This window comes from Morchella sextelata, assembly GCF_020137385.1.
Source record: "Morchella sextelata strain SCLS chromosome Unknown scls_6, whole genome shotgun sequence".
NCBI lineage: Eukaryota > Fungi > Ascomycota > Pezizomycetes > Pezizales > Morchellaceae > Morchella > Morchella sextelata.
In genome coordinates, this window is record NW_025408621.1 from 1,875,321 (window position 1) to 1,899,873 (window position 24,553).

At 45.1% G+C, this 24,553-nt stretch overlaps 6 protein-coding genes across 6 annotated transcripts; 4 read left to right on the plus strand and 2 right to left on the minus strand.

The window, feature by feature from the left end:
• Window positions 1-166: 166 nt before the first annotated feature.
• Window positions 167-1,630, plus strand: H6S33_011608 (uncharacterized protein; the record flags this gene model as incomplete). The annotated part of the gene is made up of 6 exons (XM_044842988.1): window positions 167-278; window positions 373-557; window positions 637-794; window positions 902-1,160; window positions 1,230-1,460; window positions 1,520-1,630. 6 exons carry the CDS (start codon window positions 167-169, stop codon window positions 1,628-1,630), a joined length of 1,056 nt encoding a protein of 351 aa, XP_044696376.1.
• Window positions 1,631-5,958: 4,328 nt separating this feature from the next.
• On the plus strand, window positions 5,959-6,905 carry H6S33_011609 (uncharacterized protein; the record flags this gene model as incomplete). The annotated part of the gene is made up of 2 exons (XM_044842989.1): window positions 5,959-6,301; window positions 6,376-6,905. 2 exons carry the CDS (start codon window positions 5,959-5,961, stop codon window positions 6,903-6,905), a joined length of 873 nt encoding a protein of 290 aa, XP_044696377.1.
• Window positions 6,906-10,797: 3,892 nt separating this feature from the next.
• Window positions 10,798-12,676, minus strand: H6S33_011610 (uncharacterized protein; the record flags this gene model as incomplete). Its single annotated transcript, XM_044842990.1, has 5 exons — window positions 10,798-11,899; window positions 11,955-12,025; window positions 12,082-12,152; window positions 12,307-12,536; window positions 12,621-12,676. 5 exons carry the CDS (start codon window positions 12,674-12,676, stop codon window positions 10,798-10,800), a joined length of 1,530 nt encoding a protein of 509 aa, XP_044696378.1.
• Window positions 12,677-14,277: 1,601 nt separating this feature from the next.
• Window positions 14,278-15,503, plus strand: H6S33_011611 (uncharacterized protein; the record flags this gene model as incomplete). The annotated part of the gene is made up of 2 exons (XM_044842991.1): window positions 14,278-14,783; window positions 14,834-15,503. 2 exons carry the CDS (start codon window positions 14,278-14,280, stop codon window positions 15,501-15,503), a joined length of 1,176 nt encoding a protein of 391 aa, XP_044696379.1.
• Window positions 15,504-20,826: 5,323 nt separating this feature from the next.
• H6S33_011612 (uncharacterized protein) lies at window positions 20,827-21,960 on the plus strand (the record flags this gene model as incomplete). The annotated part of the gene is made up of 3 exons (XM_044842993.1): window positions 20,827-20,970; window positions 21,040-21,212; window positions 21,276-21,960. 3 exons carry the CDS (start codon window positions 20,827-20,829, stop codon window positions 21,958-21,960), a joined length of 1,002 nt encoding a protein of 333 aa, XP_044696380.1.
• Window positions 21,961-23,147: 1,187 nt separating this feature from the next.
• Window positions 23,148-24,358, minus strand: H6S33_011613 (uncharacterized protein; the record flags this gene model as incomplete). Its single annotated transcript, XM_044842994.1, has 3 exons — window positions 23,148-23,817; window positions 23,897-24,069; window positions 24,167-24,358. The coding sequence occupies 3 exons, from the start codon at window positions 24,356-24,358 to the stop codon at window positions 23,148-23,150; spliced, it is 1,035 nt and encodes a 344-aa protein (XP_044696381.1).
• Window positions 24,359-24,553: the final 195 nt, after the last annotated feature.

Consider the following 24,553-nt stretch of genomic DNA (forward strand, 5'->3'; position numbering starts at 1 on the left):
GCGCCGCACTCCATACCTCTCCTTCATCTTCCCCAAGAATAAACAACCAGACATTCATTCACATCATCTCATTCTCAAACCAAAACTATCAAATACTGCTGCTCCTCTCAAGGGAGTTAATACCGCAACAATCAAGATCTCATCAGTCCTGGCGCGCCTTCTAAGAATGTGTATGGGAGGTAGTGCAGATGTGGGTGCCCAAAAATCTCGAGAGATCGAGAAACTCATCCGTCAAGATGAGAAAAGAATGTCAAAGGAGGTCAAACTGTTACTTTTAGGTGAGTCGTTGCCACAACTTCTGATGATTTTGTCGTGCCCGCCACCCACAACTCTCTAGATCCATGTATCATAACGATACTAATAGGTAAATAGGTGCTGGCGAGAGCGGAAAATCAACGATACTGAAGCAGATGAAATTGATCCATGCTTCCGGATTCTCGAAAAGCGATCGGGAAGACTACCGTGTCATTATATTTTCGAACCTTCTCAACTCATTTAAGATAATACTGGAGGCAATGGAGGCATATAATCTTACATTCGTAAATAAAGAGAACGAAGTAAGCACTTGATCAACATGATATGAATTAATAATTAATTCTGGATGTTATACTAACATATCTTCATCTTTGTGTTTAGTCTTACGTTGAGCTAGTGATAATGGAACGAGAATTGGCCCGCGGCGAGAGCTTTCCAAAGGAATATCAAACTGCATTCCGTAGTTTATGGATGGATCCCGGGGTTCGAAGTACTGTTAGCAGGGGAAATGAGTACGCCTTGCACGATAATTTGACCTAGTAAGTACTATCCAACTTTCAATAACTGATATTAAACATTTCTGCTGTTCCACCATAACTGGCTTTTGTACAGGTGCACGACTCTTGCTAATAAACTCCATCTACAGCTTTTTCGAAAGTCTTGACCGATTATTTATGTCGAATTACACCCCCACAGATCAAGACATTCTACGTTCACGATTAAAGACCACTGGTATCACAGAAACCGTCTTCGATTTGGGGGCATTGACATACCGGATGTTCGATGTTGGTGGCCAGAGATCGGAGCGAAAAAAATGGATCCACTGCTTTGAAAAGGTCACGGCACTGTTGTTTTTGGTAGCTATCAGTGGTTACGATCAGTGTTTGGTGGAGGATAAAGACGCCGTATGCTTTACCGCTATGAACTACCATCTGTGGGGTGGATAAACGAACACTAACACCGTCTGTTGATAGAACCAAATGCAAGAGGCGCTGATGCTTTTTGAAAGCATTTCCAACTCGCAATGGTTTATCCACACCTCAATTATTCTATTTCTTAACAAGATCGATCTTTTTAAAGAAAAACTACCTACAAGCCCAGTACGCAAGTACTTCCCGGACTACACTGGCGATCCAAGATCGTACAAACACGCGTCTCAATACTTCGAAGAGAACTTTAAAAGATTAAACCGAAGTCCCGCAAAGGTGGGTACACCAATCCCTTTATGCTAGCTTAGAAGCTCATCAACTCACAACAGAAACAGGAGATCTATGTTCACTTCACAAACGCTACCGATACCAATCTTCTCAAGATCACCATGTCAAGTGTACAGGACATGATCCTGCAAAAGAATCTACAAACTTTGGTATTATAGGTACCCCTGGACGTCTTATTGAGAAAAAGAAAAGAAAAGAAAAAGGAAAAAAAGGAAAAGGCGCAACGGCGTTTCCTCAAGATCTTTAGAAAGACTGTGATGTGGCTTCATAACCGCATTCACATTTTCTTTTTCCACACATTATATTAATTATCTGACATTTATCATCTTGCATCCTGATAGCTTCCGATCAACGGCATCTGATAACATAAGAGTAACTATCCGTTCTTATTTTGCTTTGCTTCTTTGCGCCCTCACGAAGGTTGGTGGTTTCAACTCTACTCGGTTCATGTCACTACATATGAATTTGGCTTTAGAGTTCAGAGTGTCTGAGATTCCCTATTTGGTGGACTGTGAGACACTTGAGGTCATGCACGCACGCTTTTATGACACGAAGAAGGGGAAGGGTGGGAGGGGGAGGGGGAGGGGGGTGTTAAGGGGCTTAGCTGGATTATCAGAAAACAATCTCTTCCGTGGAATATCGATGCAGGGGGCGGTGGTACGTACGTACGGGATACCCCGTTCCCTTGGGGTTAAAGGGAAGTGTTTGCCAACAACTTATGGTGTTTTTTCTTCTTTCTTGTTGCTTTTTGCATCTTCTATTCATGTCCTATTCTACTTGTAACTATAATTTTTTCTGTATTTAAATATCTTTCAAATGGGGGGGATGAACATGGCTTGGGGGGATGGAGGGGATTGGGATTGAATGGGCAAAGGGACCTAAGAGATTGAACGATTCATTAAGGTTTTAGCTTCCGATAGATAATCTACTCTACTTTTAGGTAGAAATCTGGAAATAGGCAGTCAAATAGCTCTTTGTACTTGACAGACAATAACCTAGATCTGCTGCCTGATTGCTGGGTAATGATGCTGGCGCAATACTTTACAGTGCCATGTTTATATATTATTTTGATCATTTATTAAATATGACCAATCAGTCTTCATGCCTCGCTAGCTCAATCGGTAGAGCGTGAGACTCTTAATCTCAAGGTTGCGGGTTCGACCCCCGCGTGGGGCTTCATTGAAGTTAATTTTTTTTTATCCCCGCGAGCCTCATCAGATCGCCCATCCCAACGGCAATCATGCAACAATCTCTTCAGAGTCAAGATGGCGGGGCTAGCCCCCTCCCCAGGGCCATGTATCATGCAATGTCACTCGGATCCTACCCACCTAGTGTACGGCTCGGTAAGTGGGCCGAAGCAACATTTAGGCGTGATGCAGGTCCCGGTGGTGTGCATGTTTCATCTCACCCTGCATGCCATACATAGAAAGATGTACCTACTTTGCGACTATTAAGAGTGATGCGCTTAATATTGCGTGTTTCGTACAGTGCAGGTAGGGAGTTTCATGAGGGTTGAAAGCTGATCACACTAGCTTTTGGACGATAGATAAATCGGCAAGTTTTTGGGCTCGAGGGAAAGGGTGGAGGGGCGTCATCTATGTGCCTTTTTTTTTTGTTGCAAGTCTTAGACCTGGCTTATATACGTTATATATGTACTCTATTGGACACAGTAGGATGGAGTCCCGAGTATAGTATATGTCGTGCTACATATGCATACTTGGTACAGGTAGAGGATAGGATAAATGTTGTGGGTGCGGTGCAATGGGCATGATTTACCGGTTGGTTATGATGCTGTCCGTCACATCTGTAGGGCAGGTCAAGTTGAGTTGAGTTACCCCCACGAACAGTGCAGTGACGAACTAGCAGAGATGGAGATGGGAGCACAATGAGGCTCTGACCGGCTGGCTGGATCTGGCTGGCTGGCTGGCTGTGGTGTAACTTTCGGATGCGGGGCGTATGCGGCGCAGGATCTAGCTAGGGAAGGATCGAGATGCGAGGTAGGTGCGGGGTTCCGGCTTGTGTTTCCAAAGCGAGTCGGGAATTTTCTGTAGAGTGATGGTGGACTGGCCGTTTCGTGGTAGGTGTGATGGTGTTTCTATAAGAAACCGGGGGTATATAGAAGGAGAGGTGGTAGTAGTAGTGGTAGTGGTGGTGTTGTATAGTTGTGATGTGAAGAATTTTCGGATGGCCGGTCGGATGTTACCTGCCAGATCCATATGTTTATGTCGATATGTCGATGTCGATATGTGATTGAGATATATCGTGGCGGGATCGGGTTTCTATAATCCCATGGTGGCTAAAGTCGTCGTCAAGGATTCGAAGTGGAAGGCATGTGGGTACATAAAGTATCACTCGGCTCATCACGGAGATCACCGTTGAGATCAGCTGATATGGTACGAGGACGGAACTCTCTATATGTCGAAACCAGTCACCAAAGGCTCTAGCTGGGATTAATAAATAATATAGAATCCTTGATAAGAAAAGAAAATTGAAAAATATGACTGTCCATTTGAAAGAAAGGAGGAACGAAAAAAAGGAGGGACGAAGGAAATGAGGAAGTTGGAACGAAATCCCCTATAGTGCTTGTAAGTGCTAACTAAGCCTAGGGCCTTGAGAACAGATTTCATCAAAATAAAGTGCAATACGTATGCATAGCCTGCTGGGAACAACGTCCAAACTATACAACTCAATTGCCAACTGGAAACCAGCAATTCAATGAATAATGATCACAAATAACAGCAACAAACCATGGCCCTTAACGTTAACGACGGACCGATTGTGAAAGGTATTGGCCCAACCCTCAGTTTGCGCGCAGCGAGTAGTCCAGGACTGATGAATCCACTGAATTAAGACCTAGCTGGGACCCGAGGCAAATTGGTTTATCAACACTTGTCAACACCTCCCTGCTACAATTTGAGTCGTATCAACACCTAGGCGGCAATGGCGGCAGAGAATTGATGTTTTCTGCCCTTCAGACACACCGAAGGAAACTCCAAAGCCTATCGTGGATAGAGATTTGTATACGTTGGCGCGCACCACATATGAGGTTAATAGCACTTACCCGTGGTATACCTTCCTCGTGTGCTTTCTAGGTGATATATATATTTATGTGGGTTATTATAGCCTTAGCTCCAATATTTCCTGTCGTTCTTTATCAAATCATGCACTGCTAAAAAGCTATGGCTCCATTAGATTCAATCCTACTCCCAAAATGTACACCTTATCTAAAAATCATGGCCCAAAAAACTAATCGAGAAACAGGACGTCAACTTGAGAGAAAACCTCCCCATCGATTTAGTATAAAAGCCCCACGCGGGGGTCGAACCCGCAACCTTGAGATTACCTTAAGAGTCTCACGCTCTACCGATTGAGCTAGCGAGGCATGGAAGTTTGATAACTAGAACCCTTTGTACCCCATTATCGGCCATCCGCGATGTGGGGCACAAGTTCCAGAGATTTCAATTATGGCAACAGCGGAAAAACACTTAGCCAGGGAAGAAAGGGTTCTTATTGCGGTGCGTAAACAGACGCTCAAAGTCGAGGGAGCTGATGCCAAGAGTGCAATGATATTTGGATCTGAAACTTTTTTCGCCTCACAACCTATCTGCCAATCATTGGCGCAGCCCTGTCCACCACACAAATGCCGAAAAGCAAGCCGAACACCACACAGCCGATGGTACCCGGCCCGAGTGATTTCGAATGATCGGGTGGTTGCGTTATGCACCGAAGCACGACACCGGGCCGAAAAAGTATGTGCATAAAAAGAAAACAGAGACAGGCGAGATCCGGATGCCAGACCCGTTTTAAGGGCAGTTATGCAACCACACGCCAGTCATTATCTCAATCAAGCACATCTACCGAATTTCCTTTCGGGCTGAGAGGTGAGGCTGACGAATGGGTACCATTGTATTATGACGTTAGATTACACAACAGCACCGATTTGTGGGAAAGAAAAAAGGACAGTGAACACGGCCACATCATTCAGGGCCCCGCGGGGAGCATTGAATTTGAAGTAGGACTGGGCAGGAAGGCATCAGACGTAACAGTAGGTACACCGTATAACTCTAAACGGTGGCCCAGTGAGGGGATTTTGAGTTATTTGTCTGGCATAAATAATTGAATCCTGTCACGAGTTGTAAACTGGGTGGATGGACAGATAGATCGACAAGATGTATGTAGGGAGACTTCAGTATTTATATAGTAGATAATCTACCCCAGGATTAATTAGAGCAGAAGCAAGGGAAAAGAGGATCTCCTGCATTTTATTGATGTGCCTATTCCCGTTCTCTACGCGCTGCATCTTTGGGTAAGAATCAGCTGTCTTGGCAGTGCCAACCAAACCTGAACGTCCGACCTCAACCCATCGTCAGCCCGCCACCACGACACTCCTACACAGTCTCTAGATACCCCTAGATAGCCCCTTCTTCCTCCCCCCTGCGAGCAGCACCTCAAAAAGCCCTTACACTCACTCACCCACTCACTCGAAATGTTCTCTCTCCGACGGATCGCGCTCGCCCCGCGTGTCTGCGGCACCACCACGGCGTCCACCATCACCCCGTCCGGCGTCTCGATGCCAATGATGGCCAGCCAACGCAACAGACGATACTCCAGCAGCAGCAGCAAGCCAAGCAATCCCTCCGCCCCGAGCAACAACAGCAACAACAGCAACGGCACCGCAGCCACCACTGGGATTGCGGCCGCGGCCGCGGCGTTGAAGAGAAGTGGACGGGCGGGGTTGAAGACTGTGCGGTCCTCCGCGAGTGCTATGGGAGTCAAGGAGGGAACTAACATCCCCGTTGTGCCAAGTACGGATCATTTGCACCCTGCTGGTATGTTGGCGATTTATCCCCCATCTCTCTGTTTCGATATCTAGAGAGAGCAAAATGATTCTAACATCTTATAGACGTAGCAATCTCCACCTTCTTTGCCCAACACCGTCCGGTGAGCATCTCCCACGTCGTACCGCTCTCATACTCCGAGACCTCCTTCGACTCCATTTTCACCCGCCGCAAGCTCTCGCCCATCCACGACTCGCACGCCTCCTCTATGGCCGCCGACTTCGGCGCCCCCGAAAACAACGCCAGTGAAGTCATCACGCCCGAGAACCTTGTCGGTGGAAAGCGGTATATGCCGTTCTGCCCGCCCCCTGTGCCACAGGCCCAGACTGCGTTCGTGAGGCCGGCGAAGGTGCAATTCAACAACCGCATCGTTGACATGCCGTTGGAGAGGATCATGATCAGACAGCAGATCCAGGAGGAGAATGCTATGGACGAGATGAAGGACATGGTTGAGCCCGAAAGCGAGGACAGGGGCGTGATGCAGGCGCTGTCTGTAAAGAGACGGAGAGGCCTGAGAATGAAGAAGCACAAGCTGAAGAAGCTCAGAAAGCGAACCAGGAACTTGAGGAGGAGAATTGAGTCACACTCGAAATAAATATTCGTGTTCCACTACTACTGCTGATTCTTCTTTTTGTGTGCGTGGTATATATACTATAGACCGAGCTATGTGGATTTCTTTCTTAGGTGGTAGATCTACTGCATTTTGCTTTGGTGTTGGCTCCCTACGGCTCGTCCTCTTTCTCCCTTTTGTTTTCACTTTTACTTTTCATTTTCTATCGTCGCTGTTTAACTAGAGCGATTGATTGTGTGTATAGTGGGTCGGTTGTTAGGGTGTTGTTGATGGATCTGGGTTACCTTACTGATCCTCTCTTGTGTTTTGTTTTTTGTCACTTGTTTCTTTACGTCTTGGTCCTTGTCTTTGGGGTGCCGTGTTTCAATTACGGGGAGGGGGATGCTGATGATGATTGGGGGAATTAGAAGATATAACTTTTATATTTATTTTCAGCCAATATAACGACTTTTAAGTGATTTGATTATCCGTCCTCAAGTGAATTATTGCGAATATCATACTTGGTGCACCTACAATTCGCGGTAGATATCACACTCGCGATGTCAAAAATGTACCCTTGCGATTCCAACCGGTCTCCATCGGTCTATCGTACTACGCATCATGACTCTCAATGCACTCCCAGCATTCCACCACCTCCCGTTCCCTTCCACCGCACCCAATAAAACGCCACGCATACACGCGATCGATTTTTTTCTGTGTGGTCTCATTTCCAACATCACACCACTGCCACAGCCCGGGATTGGCTCGTGTGGTTGAGTAACGAGACTTGCACCCACGACCCCATCCCGTTAAAATAGAACATATGTTGTCCGGTTCTAGACGGATCGTAGAAAACGGTCAATCCTGAAACATTTTTCCCAGCACACCCCATTGTAAAACGAACATGCCAAGCCGGTAAAGCTCTGCTGAACCTGCCAAGACTGATGGGGGGTAATGATATTCTTTTCGCAATTCACGAGTTTCCGCTTCTCGTAAGAGGTTTATGTGGCCACCATCAGTGCGTTAAATTCAATCAAGAAAGAGTCGCAAGGAGGCAGGAGGTCAACTAAACAGATTTTAACAACCTTTTTTGATAAAAAAATTTGCCTTGACGTCATCAACTGGCCGGTTGGCGCAATGGTAGCGCGTGGTCCTCCTAAGACCGAGGTTGAGGGTTCGAGTCCCTTGCTGGTCGTTCTAGTCTTTTAGTTTTGCTTTGTCCCTAATAAGGGTGAAGTGGGAGTCTTTTTGCATTTGAATATAGGAAATTCGGGTATTTGGTCACTTCCGGTAGGGTCTTTTGGTCCATTAAGTTGTGTTTCTTCCGCCTTGTAAAAGTTTTCCGAGGGCCACTGTAGGGTAAATATCGTATATAGGGCATCCATCTTATCACAGCTATCGGTTCAACTCCGCCATAACAGCATGACCAAATCACATTCACGAATGCTGGATCCGCAGTGTGACCCTGTTACTTGGTCCACTCCAGAGAACCAAATAATGAGAAATGTAGCAAAAAAGTAGCTTCATTGAAGCCCCACGCAGGGGTCGAACCCCCAACCTTGAGATTACAATAAGAGTCTCACCCTCTACCGATTGAGCCCAAATCAATGATGGCGTAATTCCTCCATTAATGAATTAATCCCCCAAAGAGCTTTAGCATCGAGTGATGAAACATGACCGACGTTGACCTTTCAGGGTTCCACTGGGCAGGCTATGCTCAGTGTCGAGCGATTATATGGATCCTGTCAGTACAAGACCTATAGAATATGGGAGTTTAAAGAACCTTTATCTGGAGGATGATATTAAAAGACCTTTTCTACTTATAAAGCTTTAATAAGTAGTTGGCTCTAAGCATGTTTTAAGATTTTTTAAGACTTTAATTCCGGTGAGGTCCTTGTAAGGCCCTCTTACGGATAAGACTCGAATAAGTCTTTATATTACTTTTACCGATACAGTCTTAAAGCTGTAAAAATTCACCCGTAAAACATGTCGAACAAATTATTTACGTTCCGTTGATTGAAAATTTTGCGCCACAACAAACACAAGATAAACCACGCGCAGAATATAGCTGCAACATTGTGTTCTCAAGGCATAAATAAGACTTAGATTTCCGTATATCCCGAACTCATACCGAAACTGCATTGGTCTTCATCGATTATGCCCACTGATCGTGAGAAGTATTATTCCAGTGCGGATGTCTGCGGTACTATGTACCCATTCTCTTACTCGCCTCGTAGCATCTTTGGTGAACGCTCCTAGCTCATGTCAATATATGTAGGCCACTACCTCAAAAACAAGATCAAAATAACCCATTGTGGATCACGAAAAATTCTGCCGCCGCGCCGGTATCCAGGGTCCTTTCTTGGCAACCCTAATATCCACAATCACAACCCTGATATCAGGGAGAATTTTCACAGCACATCAAAGCAAAAGGAATGCTCTTATGAGCCCCACGCGGGGGTCGAACCCGCAACCTTGAGATTAAGAGTCTCACGCTCTACCGATTGAGCTAGCGAGGCGTGCTTTATGGGATTGCCTTTGCAATAATGTCGCCAAATTGAAGAAGGTAATGCTCGTATGTGGTGGTCCTGAGCCTTTGAAAAGGTTTAAAAACTAGACCTCACCGTGGATTTAAACCGCGTGTTGCATCAGATATGTGGCTATGAAGTATGCGGACCTTCAGATATGGTTAACGAGGTTTAAGGGCTTGAGAAGTTATCAATTCAGTTATTTCCACATGCCATGCATATGTGTAGACGTATAGATAAATATCAGGCAGTAGAAACTTTTCTTGGGTTGGCGAAACTTGAGGTTAGAATATTAGTATTAAACAGGATTACGATATAGGGCTATCTCTGTAGTTCAGAATTGTTCAAAACAAACTCGAATAATCACTGATTGGGCGAAACCATGGCCAATGATCATAGAACCTTTGTCGAGTGCTGAGTGACAGAAGTTTTGAGAGAAATACAAAGTGAATTATAATATTTGCCTTTATCCTACCAGTGAAAATATTCTACACCCTTTTAACGCTCCTGGTGCCCTGGAAACCGTTGTTCCACAGATCATTGCCACCACTGAAAATTCTACTATTAGTGCCTCACACCAACATCCCTGGCCACAATTGATACTAATAACGAGAACGAGTGATACTTCTTCATGCCTCGCTAGCTCAATCGGTAGAGCGTGAGACTCTTACAAGCAATTGTGATATCTCAAGGTTGCGGGCTCGACCCCCGCGTGGGGCTTCATGGAAGCTCGCGCTCACCCTTCTGGTGTATTTTTGTCCACTCTGGTTGGTGTGTATTTATTTTAAAGAAATCACTACAAGTAGTAGTAAAGAGCGCCGGAGAATGAGAGGGAAGGGGTCGCACACACACACGGCTTGGTACTGATCTTAGTTAAGTACATACATGTAGTCGGTATAGTTGGCGGTGAGTGATATGAGGAGATTGAAAAATGAGTTCTAGAAATTTAACGTAGGATAGAAGTGCTGCATAAGGAAAGTAATTGAGATGTATCTCTATATCTAGAAAAACAAAAACAACAAAGCTCCTGAGCAGATTTTCAAGGGCAGGAAAATACAAAGGGAATAGCGATACACAAGTATCCATTTGCGACAAAAAGAAAAATATAGGAACAGGTGAGAAGATACATCTACTGCACAAGTCTAAACAGCCGTTCCCAAATCTAGATGTACGTACTAATGTAGCGGGCTACAATGACATGTAGTAAAAAAGAATGTTCTAAAACGTACGACTTTTAAAAGAAAATCAAGCCAAGAGGGCCCCAGTAAAACGAGGTTGTTAGAAAAAGAAAGAAAAAACCTACCGTTGTAGGAACCCACATGTAACTACTATGCTTGAGCACAAGTTTACTTCCCAGACTCACCGTAGATACAGTGAACGCCGGTGTCTTGAATTGGCCACTGCATTATTTAAATGATAAATGCCTCGTTCAGCCAGTGCCCAACGACAACTTTGCCCTCTTCCCATCTCTTTGACCATGTTTTTCTCACAATGATGGCCGCATGCGAATGTCTATCATTGTGAATGTATACTGCGAACTTTTTAATCCCCAACGAATCCAAGCTAGCAATGATGTCAAACTGGTGCGACGCAAGAGCGAGAGTTGGAAACGACATCTGGCGTTGCTCCCCCTGAAGCAGTTGCTCTGTCTCAAGGGCGGCCTGGTCATCATCATACTTTCTAGTTCTTTCTTCGACTGAAGCTGTAGCCGGATTGCTTTCGTCATCAATCTCATTCTTATCACGAGCAGAAAGTGTTGGAGTATCCGCTACGGCGGGATCGGAGTGAACCTGGCTTTTTCGATCCCCATCACGAAAATCAGAGCTAGAGCCTGCCAAAGTCCATCCAGACCTGGACATCTCGGAGATTGTAGAAGTCGGCGAAACATTTACACTCTCCTCAGACCCAGCGGGTAAATGCTGTGGACTCATTTCATGGTGAATATCCTCAATTATCCCTTCTGCTGCTTCCTGCATCTCTTCGACCAATAGCGGAAGTCTGTGATAATCCAAGCTTTCATCACTTGAATGCAGCCTAATTCTCCGCTTGCTTGAAAAGTTTTGAATAACGGAACTGAGAAGAAACACGATTATCCCAATAGGAATTACAAGACCATAGATGAGGGCCATAGGTAGCCTTCGTACAGCACCTGTAGTGGTCTTGGTAATTCTATGGGTCACAGGGAGCTTTTCATCTTCCTTCGTAGCCGGAGAAAATGGGTTATTGGGATCAATAACAACTGGGGAGTAACCTGGGACGTAGTTGATCGAAAGAGATGAGATGCTGGCATATGGGTCAATTCGTGATATGAAAGTTGTGTAATAGCATGCTGAATGATCATTAACAACATTGGCATAGAGAACCCTGTTTGAAAACAATGAGAGGCCTTTGTAAAACACTGAATCCTTATCAGAAAGGACTGAAAGCAACGGACGGTCGGTATTGCGGAAGTTATCGATCATAAATAGCTGGCGGCCTGAGGCAGAGAGAGTGCGAGCTCCAAGGACATTCCTAATCAGAACTATCGTTAGGATAGAGCCCAGGAAGTAGGAAATCGAAGACAAACCAAATATGATTATGCCAACCAAGGAGTGGTGTTCTCACGCCTAGATGCGGAGTTGCAAATGTGCAAAAGTTCTAACTCAAGTAAGTACATACATCGGGCTACTAAAAAAAACCGCGAGAAAACATACCATAGGCTGAATCTTTTCAAAATATCCTTTAGAGTATAACAATCCGATAGCGTATCTTGCGACGAGACCTCCTAAAACAGCCGAAACCACCCACTAGTCAGCCCTATTGAACCTCACCTTATTATTGCTTTCTCTTCACACTTCCATCATTCAGGATCCTTCGCGTGTTGATAATCTAGGTAGGACTAATGTGTCTGTCGCTCAGAAGAGCTGTAAGTAACCTACCAAGTGAATACCCGACAACACTCATCTTCCGGATTTCGATACCGTTCCGAGCATATTCCTCCAGCGCATCTTCGATCTCTCTGGTCACACGCTCACCACCTGTTTCGATTCCATCATAGGTAAATGTCCCAGAGTTGCGTTTCACAATAAGTATCTGTAATATCGATTCATCATAACGAGCCCGCAACGCCGAAGCGAGGTAATCGAGATGAGAGGGATTTCCCCATAATCTATTTGGCGAAAGTTTGTGAGTTAAAGAGGCTCTTTGAGAGAAGGTAAATAGCTAATACAGTTTGAAATAGTAATCAGCTTACCCATGCACGAGGACACAAAGATGGTCGCCCTTGTCGTTGGAAACTGGAGATTCCATATCTTTCGTTTTGGCGAGTAAATTCGAAGTGGCGCAATGATCGGAGAGAAACAAATGATATATCGAGGAGTTCAGTACAGTAAAAAGAAAATTATCGGGGGCTGTTGTGGTAAGGAGTAATTATGTGGTGGAAAAGGTAAAGACAAGAGTAGCGGTCACGGTCAGCTGAATGAATGAATGGCAGATCGATAAAGTTGCTCCGGTACAGGGCAATAGAATATAGGAGGGAAGGAGATGAGAAATATCCAAAAGGAAGAGGGGCACGGGAGCATAAATTAGAGATATTTATATATTCCTATCACTAGCTAGTGGACAAGGCCCTATCTTGGGGACAGATGACTGTATGTACTAGGGTCATTCCGTACGCTCCGTCCCTGGCCCAGAATTCAACCATCATGACATACAAAGCACATACATACCTAGAGGAAGCAAACGAAGATAAACTACACAGTGTCATCAACAATAACAAAATCCTTCTGGGTCGCTCACTCCCTTGAATGCCATGTAGGTACCTACATGGACGCACTACAGGTTTAGACGTATATATGTAGGCGTCAATGGTTAGGCCTGGCGCACGCGACCTATCACCAGAAACATGAGTCGAGATAACGTGGCGGGGTGAGGTGCATAATACAGTATCTTATACCTAACCCTACACCGCTGACGTTGAAACTGACCTTATGATAAAAATCTCAGTGAAGACATCGCTCCAGCCGCGATGTTTTCGGCTTCCCGGGATAAAGGTACAGATAAAGAGAAGACTTTCACTGGTTTAGGCCAACTGCATAAAGCCTGTGGTTTGCCCGCCCAAATGGCTTTTTTTTCGATGGTAGCCTCGCTATGCATCATCGGGATTACAGAGATACATGTATCCTTGAGGGAAATCATGCTCTCAGCGGCGCTTTCTAAATCCCCGTTAAGGCTTATAACTATGTATGTACTAGCAATGACGCAAAGTGTTCGGGTCAGGTGGCTCTTAACCTTAGCCCTCCCACCATGATAGCAGAAAACAGCCCGAAGACTCAAGTAGGTACATACATCTGACCCTACATATGTAGAGTAGAGTAGACTATGTGAGCCGCCAAAGGCAGGAAGGGGCATCAAATCCGTTAAGCTGCTTTGTCGACAGTCATCCAAAATCTACAATTCCGGATACTTGGTTATCCGCGGGTGGTTGATCTGATCCAGGTCCATCTTGATGAAGAAGTTTGACACTCTAATTACTGACACTTTGGCTTTCAGAAGACCCGTTTTTAATCTAAAGTAAACACGATAACATCAATGTATCTACATACTCACATGTATACATATACATGTACTTATATTTACTTGATGTGAGCGCAAGGTTAGTAGATATACATGTAGATACATGTATTAATATACCTGTAGGTACTTACATGTAGGCGCGTGTAGCACCGCTTACGATGTACCTAGGTCGTTCTGCTTCTAGTGATTTCCGGGCTCGGCATTACCCGCGCGGGGGGTGTGGTCGTGCATTAGCGAAATAGCCCCTCCACATCTTCAGTCGCCCACTCACTTCATACCCGTTAGCTTTACCAACTCCAACGCAACTAATATCTCATCGTTAAGAGCATATCATCATGCCGGCATCCCTCAATAGACCACCAGAACCTCCTCAAAACACAGAGCCTACTGCCCCTCCACCGCCACCCATCGACAGTATCACCTTCACCACCCCCGAAAGACGTCTCATAACCGTCAATGATCTAGTTCTCTACACAGCATCCCCCACACATGACCTCATCGTCTGCTTCATAACAGATCTCAAAAATTCGGTCCTCAATATTAAAAACTCACACGAATGCGTAGTGTCTCCGCTCGTATCAAAGCTCTTAAATATCCTTGACGAGATTCAGGGGATTGTTGACGAGAACCCGCCAGAGGAAGCTGCGGGAAGATTCGGGAATAAATCGTTCATGGGCTTCTATGATGCCGTCGCAGAGCGAGCTGGTAAGTTACACGAGGAACTAGGGCTGCCTTCAGAAGCTGCGAATGAGGAAGTGAGACGTTACTTGGTTGAGTCTTTTGGTAACCGCACTCGAATTGATTATGGTTCTGGCCATGAACTTAATTTCATTTCCTGGCTGTAGGCATTACCAAAGCACAATAACTTTCCTTTGCTAACGAGCCTCATAGCCTTTGCTTTCGCCAATTATCCCTTGTCACACCCATCGACTATCAAGCACTAGTCCTTCGTGTCTTCAATCGTTACATCTCTTTGATGCGTCACATCCAAACCACATACCTCCTAGAACCTGCTGGCTCCCATGGTGTTTGGGGGCTTGACGACTACCAATATCTCCCCTTTCTGTTCGGCGCTTCACAACTCTACTCTCACCCTCATCTCCGGCCAAAGTGTATCCATGATCCGGAAATACTTGAGGAGTTCTCAAACGAGTACATGTACCTTGGCTGCATATCCTTCATCAATTCCATCAAGACTACTGCAAAGCTACGATGGCACTCTCCAATGCTGGATGATATATCAAATGCGCGGAACTGGGCCAAGATCACAGACGGGATGAAGAAGATGTATGAGACTGAAGTGCTGGGGAAATTACCAGTCATGCAACACTTTTTATTCGGTGGCATATTGAAAGCGGCGGAGGGTATGGGTGTGTATGAGGAAGAGGAGAGGGCAGTTGAGTTTAAAGAGGGGAGGGTCGTGGTTGATAAGGATGGGATGACACATGTGCACAGTGGATGGGGCGAATGCTGTGGAATCAAGGTCCCATCGGCGATTGGAGCAAGGAAGGATGAAGAGAGGCAGAAGCTGAGAACCATCCCAAGGATCCCCTTTGATTAGAGGCCCACGAGATAAAGAAATCTTGGTAGTTCAGGTGGATTTATGGATCGGTTTACACCAAGCATTCTCCAGCGAGTTGAGCAAGGATACGCTGCGACCCAATTGTTTCTAAGAGGTCAATACCAAATCTTCTTAAATGTATCCCGGAGAAATTACGCTATGGGTAAGATGATTGACTGCGATAGTGTTGAAGTATAATAAACAGCAGGCCCTTCCTACAGATAAACACATACATATATTATTTCAAATGTCGATAACCACTTCACCTTTATACCTAATCTTCACTATTTACATATTTATATAGAGCGTTTCAAATATTCTTATCGTATAATCGACGGAAACTTTATTGCAAAAAAAAAAGAAAAAAAAGAAAAAGGTATTTCAAAAAAAAAGCTACTGTGGCGTATTATGTTAGCGTCATGTCACCAAGACTTGTCATGTAACATCCTCAGGTCATCATCCGGCCAGCCAACCATACTTCTCCCGATAAAAAACTCAAAATCTCTACAATGAAGCTTAAGTATGTACCTCAGAACTTTCTTATAGTCAAATATGGCAAGTTGATGGGTCCCAACTGGTGACCAGTCAACAAAGCCACGCAGAGGAGCTCTTCCATATTAACACAAAAACAGGAGGGGTAATCTACTAGGGTCCTGTGTACAATTTCTCGTAACGAAGGGATACTAATTTCTAGCAAACCCAGGATCTAGTAGACCTCTCCGACACATATGGAGCAAGCACCATTTACCGGATTGGAGTGGACTTCTAATGAAAGCTGCAGCGTTTAATTGAGCTAACTAAGCTGAGTTGTGAATGACAAGAATCTTGTATAATTATAGAATTGGATATTGTGTGCTGACATAAGTATGAAGATTTTAGTTATCCCTTCGTGCCCTTCTTTTCTTTCTTTCTGGCACAATCCAACTGTTGCCAAAAAGCAATTCCTCAAGATTACCTTGATGCACAGTAATTAAGGGGTCATACCCAGATTTTGATCAGTTGGTTAAATACCTAATTGCAGCCGATTTCAACGCTTGCTGCGTACTTAGGACATACGTCCTTTGATCACTTGTCCAGAGAATTCCTTTAAGACAACGGCTTCTTGGGTAAGCAAGGCCTAAACCTCCTCGGTCCTTGATTCAGTTACGGAAACAAAATAGTTACGGCCGTAATTGGAGCCGGTGTAACTATTGCACCACGGTCCTCTCTAGCTAAGTTATGTATGTACACGCACTTCTGACATGGCGGCAACAAAGCTTATTGAAGAACGTATTACTAGAATACACTCCAATAAAAATGGATTCGACCGCAACTCGGAATAATGATTTCCGAGAACAATTTACTCAAACGGAAGTGTGTGTCTTTCTCAAGAACATGGACTCCTATCACAATGTGTTAAGAGTAGATTAGCCCATGATTTGGCACTAAGTATGCTGCAACTACAAGCTGAGATGGCTGATCGCTGATTACAATTATCTAGATATGTCTCCGGGACACATACCGCTGAACACAATCTAGCTAGGACTTCAACAACCTGCAGGCCAAAAAATAAACTTAAGGGCAAAGCTTACCGAAACCTATCACAGGATCGAAAATTTCCTGAGGATTTTCGTTTGGAATACGCCATACACTATCGGGTATGTGACATGATGGTGGTGGCGCCCATAGGGTTAAGAGCTGTATGCACATTGCACAAGCAAATAGGAAGATAATAGTTCAAGCCACACCGCCACGTTCCACTCATTTACCACAGATACCGTAGTACAGGGCCTAGGGCCGATTGAGGAAATATCTGTTGATGCAGCCGGCGACGCCATGTCTGATATTCTCTTTTTATCTCCCACAAGGAATATTAACACATATGATATGTATGTATGTTTTCCCTCATTATGCTTAGTGGAAACATTGAACATCCTCCTTGATCTAAACCATGCAGTACCTATATTGGTAAACTCTGTAGATCTAGAGGTTTAATGAAAACAGATATAGTGAAGGTTGACAGGAACCGACTCACAGGGTGCTACAATTCCGGGGTTATCTTTTTAATATCTCCGTGGGTCTCAGATGGTAATAACTTGAACTGCATACCCTGTACGGACCAACAATACCATGTCACACTTTTGCCTATCCAACAAAAGCATATCACTTTTCGGGGATCGGAGAAATTTGATAGCCATCTGAACATGATCTCAGTTATGCCGTAAGCTTACACTCTCATCTATTATTTCCCAAGATAGACTAACTCTCGACCTCAATCCCCGTAGTAGCTACTGTCTTGTCTCGGAGTGAATCGGGGCGCCATTTTTCAGCAGTATTATGATGAAGGTCGATCTGGCTATTATCTTTCAATTCAATAGTTTAAGATTTTAAGAGACCTTTTTACTATCGATTCGGGGAAGTACAAGCCCAGGACAAGGATTCAAATCTCCTTAGCAGCCAAATACTCTCGTTTCCCGTACGTCAGAGCACATATATATTCTCAAATAATTCTCGGATACTTTACGCAATCAGTGAAGGCTGGGTCAGATGAAACTTGAACGTCCACCGCACACTCTTTAGATAGACCCAAGACTTCGGGCCGAGTACACCATAAGCGGAGTACAATACCAAGGTCAAATGCCAAAGATCAATGAATTTATACCCCCTATTCGATACTATCATGAAGAATCAGATACCCTGCTCTCGCCTCGTATCTGGACAAGACACTAGTACGAAGCGTAGAAATATACACGAGTACAAGCTAGTTTAATTGGCATATCTTCCGCTCGCGATGCGGGCGTTTACTCCCCATATCTAAAAATCGGTTTAACTACAAACAATCGCTACCAAGAACTGACTTTAAATCTTAATCTTGGCTCCAAAGATTCAAACTCATAAAGGCTACTAATACCAATCCGATCCGAGCACGAACACGTATCATTACATGGCGTATATGCACGCACCAAAGGAGATTTATATTTATAACCATTAGTATTTATCGAAATACACTGATTAAGGGGTATAGATTCCCCTTGTCCATTCTCTAAATGACTAGCAGAATATGTATTGAACTTCACAACTAATCACTCGGCACGTTGAATCCGGCATTGGTGCATACACGGCAAATTCCCTGTTTCTTGGGGAGTTCCACGTTAAGGGGCATAACGAAGATTCATAGTACATGAATTTACCACTAATCTGACTTCGGATTAACAATTATGGCTATTCTACGACCCTTAGAATGAATTTCTATCTGTTATTGTGATCCTTCATTACCGAGCACAAGGTGCTCCGAGTTTACCTACCGAGCTAAACCGGCAATCAAAATATCAGGGCCATAAATAGGAATTTGCGCGCGATGTCTTATTAGTTCAAGGAAGAACCGATACAATCCTGAATTTAACGAATACCTGTGAGAATACTACTGAACTGATTGACTCTCAGGTGCGCAACGCACACTCCTACCCTCAAGATGCTGCGCCTTGAATAAAGAATAGGGGTTTAGGTTGAGATATCCTCTCTTAAGTGAGTACATCTGGGGTAACTAGTGAGACGTTTTGACTAGATGCTTGAAGCCTTGCAATCCTACCAATAGGGAGGTCAATGTCAAGCACCCATGCATCACAATTTTACATACCAAGTAGTACCTGAGTGCACATGGAATTATTTGTGCGGCATCACTTTCTTTGCTCTAGAGCCCATTTACCGTGGGAGCGGTATATTCCGTGATGGTGGTGGAGAGGATTGCAGACCAATCGGGTCTGCTAGATTGTGTGCAGCCGTGTCTCAGTTCCTATTCGCGAGGGTTGAGGTTGGCGGCGAGAATCCGCTGAGAGAAGCATTGCCAACCGCCAGGCGGAATGTGTGTGGTTGAAAAGCTCATTTTGAGGATGGATTCTGTGTGCCGCCGTCTCCACGAACGCGGTTAATTAAACGCAGGTCAGTTTGACTTTGAATATCCTACCTCCAAAAACCTCCGAAGGAGAAGAAGAAAGAAATGCCTTGCAGGTTGATCATTTTACTCCTAGGTGAAAATCAGCGGCTAGATAGCAGTCAAGACATGGCGCTCCTTGTTTCCAGATTCCGCTAATGATTATTACAGGCAGCACTTTTAATTGTTCCCTGGGATATGGATTCACTACATAGGGTATCGCTACCGGAGGGCAGCCTCATCATCTTGGCTGGGGTATCAGTGATCAAGCTTCCATATCTTCTAGAACCCCACATCTCGTATCTTTTTCTTTACTCCACATAATACCACTCATGCGTCGGATAAGCCTACATATGGTGTTTGGGCCTACACAATATCACCAGCCGGTCTGGATGCCGAACGTTGGTGTCTCACACAAAGACCACAAGCACCGTTTCTGGTTGGTAGAGAACTACCATCAAAAGCTCGACTTGTTTCCCGAATTCTGCAGGGGAGACTGGGACAGCCCTGAGATGCATAGGCGGGAGGAAATAAATGTGGTGGCTTGCATGGAAGTCCGTTTCCTCTACTAAGACTAAAGGCCCCATTTGGCTTTCAAATCCCGTTTGCTAGTTAGGCGAGCAAAAAAGGAATCTTTCAAAACGAGTTTGGTCTACCAAACTTAAGTTATATTTTTGGCTGGCATGGTGGGTTTTGGCGAAAGAAACGCAGGTCCTACTTCCAGTTATTTTGGCATCCCAGTATCCCAAATTCCTACAAAATGGTATGTCAAGCACAAAAGATTTTGGAAAACGGAATTATGAATGGAGTCCTACCAAATGCCGTTGCTAAACGGGCCTAAGCAAAAAACTAATGCAGCCAAGAAGTGATCTGAAGCATAAAAAGATCATGCATTTCAGCTACTCTACTAGTGCTCTACTCGACATAACTCCAGGAGCCACCAAATGGAGCTACTGGAGATACAGTACCTGTTTGAGGAATCGACGTATCACCTGTAAAGTTTAGGGAGAGTGAGAATAATAAGTCTCTACCAAATGTATTGCACCCCCCAACGGGCCGTTCCCGATGCACGCCATATCTCTCCAGTATTCCTAATTGGGGCCCGTGGGAAAGTGGCTAAAGTCCAATTATCCTGCCACTTTTTACAACATCTGTTTTGTGTAATTTTGTCTCACTTTGTTTCCCTGATTATCAAGAGAGGGGGGTAGACTGAGACCAATATTTTCTCTAAAAAGAAATAAAAGCCATGGAGCTACATGGTCCTTCTCCTCCCAACGAACCCCTTAGTTATATAAAATCAGAGCGCTCCTAAGACTATAAGCATCCAGCTCCCAAATCCTCGGAATCTACCCGCTCCCAACTACATACCCAGAACAAAAAGGCATATATATTTACGCGAATCAACCCCACGCCATGTCGAAATACGTCATTGAAGTTGATCAAGATCATGGAAGCACCGATTATACAAGTGGTTATGATAGTGATACAACGAGCCTTTCAAGTGCGGTGAAGGACCATGTTTATGAGAATGGGAGACGATATCATGGATGGCACGAGGTAAACAATTTTCCCAATCATCAAAACCGCGGGAAAGTAAGGCTCAATTGCTAATATACTTGGTATTAGGGGAGATATGCAATGCCCAATGACGAAGAAGAGCAGGACCGGATGGACCTGCAGCACCACATATGTCTATTAGCACTGAAAGGCCGCCTTCACGCATCTCCCCATCTTGAGAACCCGCAGAAAATACTCGACCTCGGCACCGGAAACGGTATCTGGGCCATTGACTGTGGAGAGTAAGTACTCAATCCCTTCTTCGCCCATCTCTGCCCAGGCTCCCGTAACTAACAATTCCACAGTGTATATCCCGATGCCGAAATCATTGGCGTCGACTTCTCGCCGATCCAGCCCCGCTGGGTGCCCCCAAATGTCACTTTCGAGGTCGACGATATAGAGCAAACTTGGACCCATCCAGACAACACCTTTGACATGGTACATATCCGCCAGCTTATCGGCTTCATAGATGACTGGCCCAAGCTCTACGCACAAGCCATGCGGGTCCTCAAGCCGGGCGGCATCCTCGAGATCAGCGACTTTCTTGGCTTTGGTTCTGACGACAACACCCTCCCGGACGACTCAACAATAATGAAGTGGTGCACGATGTGGATAGACGGCATCTCCAAAGCAGGGCGCCAGCTCCCCACGTCCGACCACGCGAAGCAGATGGCGAAGGTGGGCTTCGAGGGTGTCAAGTACGATCCCGTCAAGATTGCGCTCGGCACCTGGCCAAAAAACAGGGCGCAGAAGGACCTGGGATTCTACATGCGGCAGCACATGATTGATGGGTGCGACAGCATCTCGCTCGCCGTGTTTATGAGGTTTCTGAGAATGGATAGGGATACGGTGAAGGAGCTGAATAGTCAGTTCAGGCAGGACCTGGCGAATAGGTCGTACCACTCGCACACGAACTTTCATGTCACATATGGGAGGAAGCCGTTGGTACCTGCTGTTACTGCTGCTGCTGTTGCTGTGAGTGGGGTGTGATGGAACATCTGATGTGCAGGTGATGCCCGGAGAGGCCGGAGGGACCGGGCACCGGGAGCGGGCCGCGTGAGATGAGGGGACAAGGGGCCCGGGTGGAATATTAGATCTGTATAATCTCAATCTATTTTTATTTTTCCTTTTTCCCTCTCTCTCTCTTTTCTTTTTCCGAATCGTGCACGTGTGGTTCGTTTTTGTTTTGCTTTTCCTTTATTACGGTCTGTTTCTTAGCATGTAGGTACATTTTGCAAATGTTGGTATCAACTATTGAGCTCACCTGGTTTGTGAACACCTTACATATACATAAGTACGAGACGTACATTTGCTTTATGTAGAGTACACATTTCTGTACATGTACATATCGCCTCACATGCAATCCCAGAGCGAACCTTAAAACATGCCGGCAAACCTTATAAGCTTATGTGTGACCGACCCCTGAATATACATCACACATACGTAGCACCAAGGGGTGTCGTCCCCTTTCAAACATCTGACATCTGGGGCTGGGAGTGGGCCCTGCTAAGGGGTAATATACATAAGGTATGGGGAAAGGGAAGGGGGGGGCACGGGAAGGATAACCTTAAATCTGGCAGGTGTCATCATATCTATCACTCGGCTCCACCAGCGGGGACCCCCTTCCCCTAGCTAGCTGTACTCCTAGTGGCATGCTCGTCATACAGTGATCTGCCGCCCCCGCTGTATCACACCCACACTCGAGGGTTGTGATAATGATGATGATACTTACAAGTATACGCGAATGGCTTTTTTTTATATTTATTTATTCTCCTGATAACTCCTAAATACAGAAGACAGGATTGGTGAGTGAAGAAGACAAAAAAAGAAGGGGGGTGGGGGGAGGTAGAGGGGGAAAAGGAATCATAAAATCATCAAAGATACCGAGAATAAAGATTTACTCCTGAAAATTAGACAAACCATGTAATAACTATTCTCCACGCGAGTACGAGTGGGGAGGGGGAGAGGGGGTGTTGAATTCATTTTCTACCTCATCCCATCGTAATAATGTAGCCTATGAACTCCTTTTACCGCCATTTTTCTTTAGGAAAGAAGGAAACAATAGAAGGAAAAAAGAAGAAAAAAAACTCCGACCAAAATCCAGACAACTCATGATCAACCACATAACTCCGCAGGTAGGAAAATTGCAAGATAAGGATGGGCGTGTCTGTGCTTCCTCATAACAGAGTTTTGGTCACGAGTGGCTTCCGAGCATAAAGAAGCCATGCCGTCGTGAACGTGTGGATTTTCGGGTTCAATAGGTCCTTCCTGATTTTTACCAGTAGCTCGTCAACATCGGTCTTTTTCCAACCAAGCACACGCGTAAACATATCCAAGGTGATTCCTTCAGCTCCTTCCACCCAGTGCTTCAGCATGCACATCCCAAGCTCCTTAAGATTCGCATCTGGATGCCATCCGCCTGTCGGGATCATGCCCATCTCACCAACAGCATCAACGAACCCAGCAGTGTTGACAATGCTCTTAATATTGGCTGAAACAGAGAGCCACTCTCGCCCACTCCTTATATTCCCCTCTTCCCACAGCTGGACCCATTTCTGAAGGATGCTGTTTTCGTCGCAGGTGCCATCGTTACATTGGAATGGTTTGGAAAGGTCCTGTAGCTCGATATATCCGCCTGGTTTTAGAGCAGTAAAGCATTGCGAGATAAGCCGTGGCCAGTCTTTGATAAAACCAGCCATTCCACGAATGTGGATGAGGTCAAAGCTATTTGGAGGAAAGACCCAGTCATCTTCGATATCCTCGATATGAAAGTCGAGATTTGGTGGCATCCATGGTGGGTTCGTCGGTGCGATATCGTTACCTATTACTTGTGAATCTGGATATTGGCTACTCATTTTGGTCAGAATTCTAATAAATGGTGAGGAATTTGGGAGGGGGGGGGAATAGTTGGAGCGGCTGAACTTACTCTGCAACTTCGATCGCCCAAAGTCCAGTCCCCGTAGCAAGATCAAGAATACGCAGAGGCTCTGGACCAACTGGAGCCTTGAATAACTTCCCAGCTAGCAAGAGAGTCCACATATGATGAGTCAACTCTAGGCGATTCCATTCCTTGTCGTCGTTTGGGAATGGATACTTGACCTAGGAAGCTAAATGTTAGTACAGCCCCAAAAAAAGTTTCTACCCCCAAGGCGCGTAACAGCAAGGGAGAAAAATACACAAATCAGATAAAGCTTACCTGTCGCCTAGCAAAATATCGACGACCGTTCTCATACTTGAAATTATAGTCGCTTGATAGGATGGACGATGGATAACTATCCCCGGAAGCATAGTCAGAATCGTCGTCGAAATACTCGATGGACGGGGCCATAGGCGACATCTGTTGATAGCCAGAATCCTCGCCTCCAATTTGGGAACAATCGATGTTCATGGTTGGCAGATTAGAAGAAATAGAGTGTGCTGAGTAACGATCGTTTGGCCTGGCACTGCTAATTTACCTTACTCTATATCTTGAAAAGCTTGATTGTTGTGACAAGTAAAGCAATGTAGATTCGCAAAAAGAGAGCTAGAGCGAGTTGAGGGAGTGATGCTTTCCAGGTCGGCGGGTTCGTCGTAGGGCAAGGTG